The 8,356-nt window shown below is 38.0% G+C and overlaps 1 protein-coding gene across 1 annotated transcript; it reads left to right on the plus strand.

Annotated features, from left to right (window-relative positions):
* The first annotated feature begins 319 nt into the window (after positions 1–319).
* On the plus strand, positions 320–8,128 carry LOC116827621 (transthyretin). Its single transcript, XM_032785291.2, has 4 exons — positions 320–437; positions 1,686–1,825; positions 6,564–6,699; positions 7,857–8,128. The coding sequence occupies exons 1-4, from the start codon at positions 369–371 to the stop codon at positions 7,962–7,964; spliced, it is 453 nt and encodes a 150-aa protein (XP_032641182.1). The 5' UTR covers positions 320–368; the 3' UTR covers positions 7,965–8,128.
* The last annotated feature ends 228 nt before the right edge of the window (positions 8,129–8,356 follow it).

Raw genomic sequence — 8,356 nt, forward strand, 5'->3', positions numbered from 1 at the left:
GAACTAGGGCCTGCTATAACCAGTTACACAGCCAGAGAAAAACAAATTACTTGCATTATTTTACAGAGGGTATACTAACAGCCTAATCTCCCCAGGCAAGGTTCATGTTTGTGTGGGTTACTTATTCGCTTAGCTCCAATGATCCTGCAGTCCTTCCACATGCAAAAGTCCCATTGACTTCAGTGGCAGTTCCATGTATGGAATGACTGCAGGATTGGATTGTTTACTAAGTAAATAATCAGAATCAGCAGGTTTGAAGTCATATGGGCATCAGATAAGCAGCCTGTTTTGTGGTAGGCTTGGGTATAAAATCCCAAATCCCATCAGCTTCTAGCTGCTGGCACAGAGGCTCACTAACAGCAAACAGAATGGCCTTTCATTCTGTACTTCTCGTTTTCTTAGCTGGACTGGTATTTCTTTCTGAAGCTGCACCACTGGTAAGTATTTTGGCACTGAAGGGGGAATTAAAGTGATTGCAAATAGCATAAACTCTCTGAATACAGGCACACGCACATGTATTTTATACTGTATGCATTACTAGCCTGAAACCAATTCCTAGAGCCATTGCTATACTACAATGGTCTGGTACTGCCATTTTTCTCATGCACTTCCTTCAAAATGTGCAGTAATATTTAAAATAAAGTCAATTTTGGGATTCAGCCATCTATTATTTCAAAGGTCTTGGGGTTCATTTGCTTCAGTGAGGTCTTGTGGTTAAAGTAAGGGGTTGGGATCTAAGAGATTTGGGCTCTATTCCTGCTTCTGACAGTGATATTAGTCAAGTCCCTTTGATTCTCTGTGATTCAATTTCTATATCTCTAAAATGGGGATAATTTTACCTTCCTCACAAGACTGTCGTGAGGCTTAATTGTTTACTCCTTATAAAACACTGCAAGATCCTCAGATGGGAGATGCTACTGAAACATTACTAAGAATTAAACACAGTGTAGCAAAGTTGGAGAAGCTAATTTCTTCCCAGCCTAAGGGATATTTCTAAGGCAGGGGTCAGCAACCTTTCAGAAGTGGTGTGCCGAGTCTTCATTTATTCACTCTGATTTACGGTTTCACGTGCCAGTAATACATTTCAACGTTTTTAGGTCTCTTTCTATCAGTCTATAATATATAACTAAACTATTGTATGTAAAGTAAGTATTTTTTAAATGCTTAAGATGCTTCATTTAAAATTAAATTAAAATGTAGAGCCCCTCGGACCGGTGGCCAGAACCTGGGCAGCGTGAGTGCCACTGAAAATCAGCTTGTGTGCCGCCTTTGGCATACGTGCCATAGGTTGCCTGTTCTAAGGCAATGATGCTGTTTATCGAAAGCAGAGGCTGTGGTGATTGGTCTGAACAGATACTCATTCATTATTTTCTTGTCCTTTCTCTGACCTCATTTAAAGATACATCATTAATTAGCATGTTGTTTTCCAGAGCTATTACCTTAAACTATATCTACGTATTTATTATGCAAGCTTTCCCTGAAGTAGTACAATGTATCCATGAGAAACATCTATTTGTGAACTATATTGTGTTTAAAATACCACTTTGCTTGGAACATGCCCTCATGTGGTCATTAAGCACGGTAAGTGTGGCTCATCTGCTCTTTGGAAGAAGATTTCTCATAGGCATGTTGAACATGCCCTATATAATTTGCTGCACTACAAAAAGCTTTTCTACTTTCTCAAGGTTTCCCATGGGTCTGTTGATTCCAAGTGCCCTCTTATGGTGAAAGTTCTGGATGCAGTTAGAGGAAGTCCAGCTGCCAATGTAGCAGTTAAAGTGTTTAAAAAGGCTACAGATGGAAACTGGCAGGACTTTGCTACTGGGTAAGTTATGTTGTGCTATGAAACTTTCAAGATGTCCTGAAGAACAAAATGAGATATAAAGGGGATCCTGACTGGAAGATCAATTTATTTTGTAGCTTGTCCCTCTTACTTTGTTAAAAAGCATATGGGGCCTGATCCGAAGCCCACTGAGTTCAGTGGGATGAGGCCCATGGTGAGAATATACACTAGTAGGGAGAATTACTTCAAGTTGTTCATTTTACCTTAGTGAGGGAATATTTTAAATTTTTCTCCAAGTTTTCAAAAGGTGCTGTTGTACCTATTAAGAAAACCAGCAACCTGTGCACCCGACCTTCTATGTAATTCAGGGTAGCCATCTTGATATATAGTAGGTCCAGAGCTTTATTTGTAGAAGAGGAATCCAGGCTCTAAACTTTGTTAGAAAGCCCTAAACATGCACACAAGAAATGCCCTTTCCTAGTGCTTTCACTTACACAAGTGTAAGTCAGGAGAAACTCCTTGGACAACATTACACTGGGGTAACCAAGAGCAGAAGGGGGTCCACAATGTATGTTTGTGTATTTCTATTTATGGCACTTATATTGCACCTATTAGTGTGGTATCTGAGCAGCTCACAACCATTAATGTATTTATCCTCAAAACACCCCTGTGAGGTTGGGAAGTACTATTATTCCAATTTTATAGACAGTGATCTGAGACACAGAGAGATTAAGTGACTAGCCCAAGTGCACACAAGGAGCCAGCTCTCCCAAATGAGCACCCTAGCCAATAGACCTTCCTTAATATCTTTTGCTAAAGCTTTTGAGACACTATTTACTTCTGTCTGCAGCACTAAGACCTTTGTTTGCTTCTGTCTCTAGGTATTTCACAAACAAGCACCGTTTGTACTATACAACATAGCTGAACAGATCTGCAGAAATTTCCTAAAGCTAATCTAGGAAAAAGCAGCATTCAGAATGGATTTAAAGAGCGAAATCCTGTATAAAACTTAATATTTTTGCCAAGCTTCTTATGCAGGATGATGGGCTAAGTCTGTAAAAACCACAGTATGCTTTTCTGCCATCATTAGGAAAACTATATTCTTTTAAAAATATGTGAGAGTAGTTTTTTTAAAGCATACATAATGTTTTTATATGCAGTCTGCAGAGGAAGAAGATAAATACTATATTCCCTTAACTGTGTGATATAACAGTTTAGACTGTAACATTGTTCTTGATTGCCATTTGGGGATATATCCTGCAGTTTTTATGAGTCAGTAGGTGAAAATCAACTGTTTTTTAGGCATCTAAATATGAATTTAGGAGAGTAACTTTAGACACATAATTTTGGAAAATTTTGCCTGGGAGGGTAGGAGTAAGAATTATAGTCTAGTGTTTTTGTAGAAAGTCCACTAAACTGTATTCCTTTCTCTATTCCATGACCTGAATGGCATGGTGTTAATTCTTCCCTGGATACGTGGCTACCACCATGCTACTTTCAAACACACTACTTGTTTGATCAGCTGACAAATTTTGGGACACATTTTATAACCACTGGGCTTTGCAGAATTGTTCTGAGGAAGAAGTATGGTCTAGTTGTTCAGGGGACTGGGAGTCAGGTAACTATTTAACTCTGCACTTGACTGTCTTTCACCTAGACATACTTTTGCGAATACAGCCCCTACCATATATTTTAGCAGTATAAATCAGTTTCACACTCACAGAGGTTTTGTTTACAATCTGTTGACTGAGGCCTTGAGGAACTATATCACTACAATGATTAATAATAATAAATGCTGCTATGTCAGGGAAGCTACATGGTTACAGCTCAGCAGCTGCCTAATCCAGTTACAAAATTGTTCCGGTTTGTTGCACAGACTGGTCTAGCTCTAGTCTGGTAATGAAATATGGTTATGGTCCAGACTACAAGGAACATTGGAACCTTGCTTGTAACCAGACCAGGGACAACCAGGTTGTAACCAGGCTTCCTCTTTGATTATATTTGTGTTATAAATGTTGGACTCTGGGGGTGTGATTGCAACTCATGTGCCATACTCCTAGACAAACAATTGCTGTTTTTCACTGTGCAACAGACTTTTTTTTTTAATTCAACCCTTAATTTGAAAGTGGTCTCTCCTCTATAACATGGCTGAAGAAGGCCCACATGCTATGTTTTTGCTTATTCATCAGATGGAGAGCCAAGAGTGGATGGAGAGGCTCATTCTAAACACAATCTACACTCACAGATATTTACAACTCTCCTGTCGCAGGGCCTAATTTAGGGCAAACTTCTGCATCATTGAAGTCCACTAGGAGTTTTGCTATTGACTCTTATGAGCACATCATCAAGTCCCTAAGGATTTTTTTCTGGTACTACTAACATACACGTGGCTATAGGACTGGGAGCAGCTTGCATGATGCAAAATTCCCTGAAGCTCTAGAATGGTATAAATGCTACTAGATGTATACTCAAGGTGGGATTTTCAAAAGAACTCAGCATTGGTCTAATTCTGAAGTTGAAGTTGAGAGCTTTTGAAAATCCCACCCTCAGAAAATTACACTATTTGTAAGTAAACACTATGCTCAGCTGCTTTTCCCAAAGATTGTAACAATCACAATTTTAACGATTTAAGTAAGACACTAGCAAACAAACCAGTATAGCAAAAGGCACTGAAGTTTGAAATACCAATGATTTCATCTAGTTTCTCACTTGTCAGTGCTGGCTTGTTCACTATTTTCTATTTTTATGGCTATTATAGACAATTTATTGGCAATAAATTATTTTTGCTTCTGATTTCATGACTGTCATGTGTCATTAACTCTTTGGTATCTGCAACACACACTTGAACCATAGTATCCAAACTCATAACATGCTTCAGAAAGCTACTATTGCCTTGCCTTCTCTTTCCTTCTGATTAGCTGCATTAGCCTCTTGTACTGTATCCTCTTTCTATTGCTACTATGCTAATGATCTTTGTATCCAATGCCCCTGCAATGTTTTAGTCCCAAATCCACTTTCTGCTGGATCAGGCCTAAACTAGAAATGGTGTCACATTGCAAAGTCTAAATCTGTATTCCATCTTCTCTCAGGTTCTGAGTTGTTCACATCTGACATATTGATTCTATGTATAACAATACAGTCTAACTGCAAAATTCAATTTGGACCCAAACTTTTCAGTGGTTGTTCTGATAAGAGATTTTGGTTTATGCTTAATTGTTAGCTTTAACTGAAACATGGCTAGAATACGTAGGCTAACATGATTAAATAATTTGCATGCTCAAAACTCAGTTGCCTACAACAAACTTCTTCAGAAACTGATCCTCTTCCTTTTGCAAGTGCAAATACCAATGAGCATTAACCAATTATTCAATTTTTTTTTCACTGAATTTTAACCAACAAGGTGCAATTTATAAAAAAAATTAATAAATGAAATAAATTAACCTTTTTTGAGTCAGTTTACTCTAGATACAGTTTATTCCCAGTGAACCAAATTGTGGTCCCCCCAATGGAGTTTTTACATCAACTTCAAAGGAACTAGACTTTCCCTCAAGGTATATAATCCCTTTACTTTGTAATCAGTACAGTAAATCCTCTGTCATTGAGACTATTTTGCATCATTGCAATTCATTTTGGTGCAAAAACGCACAAGTAAAATGAAGGGGAGGTGTGGAAAGAAGAAGAAAGTGGAAACAATACAACTGATTTCTTCTCTGATCATCATTAGGCTCCTTCATTGTCTATCCCTCTCTTCCACCTCTCAGTCATCTACCTAGATAGCCATTCTCACATGTGGCAATAAAACTGGTGAGTCCTAGTAGCTTTTCAGACTTCAGGCCAATTCTTTCTTCAAATAACATCGGGCAATTATACAAGATTGTGAAGTTATTTCATTCATAAATATTTCAAGAGGAAAAGCCAAAAAATTGTGGAAAATAGAAAGACATTTTGGCAATAAAAACAGAGAAGAGGAGCAAGAGCTAGAAACCAGCTATGTTACCATTTGAACAACCATTTTAGTTCAAAAAGATCTAATTGCTTATACTGGCTAGATCACGTCACGACTACCTATTCTTTTCCACTTTTCTGTTTTAGCCACCTAATGTATTTTATCATAAACCTAGCTGGTGAGCTGTTTGGCCAGGGATTCTCTTCATCACTCATTTATACAGCAGCTAGCATAATGGGTCCCTGATCCTCAGTTCAACCTGTACAAACTGTAATTCAATAACAAATAGAGATTTTATTATCATGCGACCATAAGAAAATACCTTCAGGGTCATGTAAAAATGTTTCAGTAGCCACAGTTAAAATGTTTAGCCTCGTATGCTTATAACAATTAGTCAAAAGATCTTTCCCTCAAAAAAAGTCTTCCTCCTTCCCTAGTTTTTATCATGGCAACCAGCATGTCTCCTGTCATCATGACAATCCTTTTTCTAGGCCGCTAATTTTCAGTTCCAGGGCACACAATGCAAGTTAAACACCAGATTAAAATAGGCCTTAGCCATAATGCATGCTGTAGCAGCAGCAATGATAAAGTTTTCTGCAGCCTGGGCTTGATTTGTGATGTAGATGGCTGAGCTGGTAGCAAGAATAGGCTCTGTGATGCTGGGAAGTATACGCTGCGCAGAAGATAGGGAATTATTTCAGATAAATAGAACCATTCATTGGGGTCTGAAGAACATGGCTTCACATCTGTGCTATTTAACATTCCACACTGTCTACTGCCGTTATACACCTGACTGTCAAGATAAAGTGTTTACGTGGATATTTATCATCACAGGAAAACCACAGAATTTGGGGAGATCCATGAGCTTACAACAGATGAACAATTTGTAGAAGGGGTATACAGGATTGAATTTGACACCAGCTCTTACTGGAAGGGACTTGGCCTTTCTCCATTCCATGAATATGCTGATGTGAGTATTCCTGAATATGCCTTATGTCTAATATATTGAGCAGAGCATCTGCTTATCAAAAAAGAAAGTACATATTCCTGTAATGCACAAAGAGTAGCTTTATGCATTGCAGTGTTTCACCATATCATACATCATCATCTGGACAAAAGCTGCAATACATACAAAGAGTTCCATTGTAAGTTAATGGGCCAAATTCTCTGCTAGTGTAAATGGGCAAAACTCCACTGAAGTCAATGGAACTGTTCCCATTCACCCCAATACAGAATATTACCCAAACTGGTGCATTATTCAAAAACATTAAAGATTTAAAATGTTCTGTAATATGGAAATGCAAAACGGAAATCTTTGCTGGGATGGATGCAAGACTTTGGGGCCCCATAATGAATGGCATCAACATAACAAATTGGAAAAGGTCTCTATTTACACCAGAGGTATTTTCTTTGTTTCAATAGCAACTCCAGTTTCAGTAATCTGGAAATCACTGAAATCTCTTCAATTTGATGTGCAGCCACAGAAAGTCAGACATATTATCCAATATTTTTTGCCTGCACGTCATTTGTTTATAAAGTTCAAAGTGCATTTTTCCCCAGCTCACTTCTAAAGTATGTGACAGAGAAAACTGCAGCAAACAACATCTAGGAATAAAATTATAAGGGAAAGGAAAAAACAGCCTTATTTGCAGCTTGCCATCGAGTTCTCTTTACATTTCCTAAAAGACTGACTCAGCTATTCTGAGAACATCTACAATACATTGCAGATTGCATTTTAAATCACAAGCTTGTTTTATATTACTAAGGCCTGTGCCTGCAAGATACTGAGTATGCTTCCACCGTCTTCTGAGAGCGCCACACAGGATACAGGGGTAAGGGCCTAATCCAAAGCCCAATGAAGTCAGTGAGACTTTTTCCATTGACTTCAATGAACTTTGGATTAGGCCTTGAACCCTCTAACAGATACTTAGATTTATCAAGGCTTAATCTGTTGGAATATCTTGCATCTACTTTATTAGGTTTGCATAGTTAATAAAAGATAAAACCTGTAACTGAAAGAAATCACCCAAATACTACTCTAGGGAAGACTTAATACTAAATCTAACACTGAGGTAGTTTTAGAGCATATGTGCTGTGCTTGAAGCTTACAAGTATTTTCTTTTCCAGGTGGTTTTTACTGCTAATGATTCCGGTCATCGTCATTACACCATTGCTGCTCTCCTCAGTCCCTTCTCTTATTCAACTACGGCTGTAGTCAGTAACCCACAGGAATAAATATACACCGAAATCATCCCCAAATATCCTCCATTGATAGAATTACCATAGGTTTTTAGGAGGAGGTTATTTCCTATAACTAATGGCATGGCTTTTTGCTACAGTAGTCTATCATTTTGTAACCTGGCTAAAAACTCAGGCAATAAATGTTTAAAGAAGAAACAGTTGTGATTTTCTCAGTGATGTTTTACGTTGTTCAGAAGGAACACGTTTGTATTGAAATGCAAAAGAAATGTAGTGTAAAAAAAACCAAACACTGATTGGCCACTCAGAACACATCAGCCTTGACTTGGTACAGTAATCTGTGACTGGGCCTCTTCCTACACTATTAGAAAACAGATCAATTCATTGTCTTATTCTGTGGTGTCTTGTGTTTGAAAGAAGATAACTTT

The sequence above is a fragment of the Chelonoidis abingdonii genome, chromosome 2 (assembly GCF_003597395.2).
Source record: "Chelonoidis abingdonii isolate Lonesome George chromosome 2, CheloAbing_2.0, whole genome shotgun sequence".
NCBI lineage: Eukaryota > Metazoa > Chordata > Testudines > Testudinidae > Chelonoidis > Chelonoidis abingdonii.

What these genes read in the sequence shown, in the direction of transcription:
- LOC116827621 (XM_032785291.2), top strand. Translation starts at nt 369, where the DNA reads ATGGCCTTTCATTCTGTACTTCTCGTTTTCTTAGCTGGACTGGTATTT. An exon ending in TTTCTGAAGCTGCACCACTG is followed by an intron (nt 438 to 1,685) that starts GTAAGTATTTTG and finishes TACTTTCTCAAG; the next exon opens with GTTTCCCATGGGTCTGTTGA. An exon ending in CATTCCATGAATATGCTGAT is followed by an intron (nt 6,700 to 7,856) that starts GTGAGTATTCCT and finishes TTTCTTTTCCAG; the next exon opens with GTGGTTTTTACTGCTAATGA.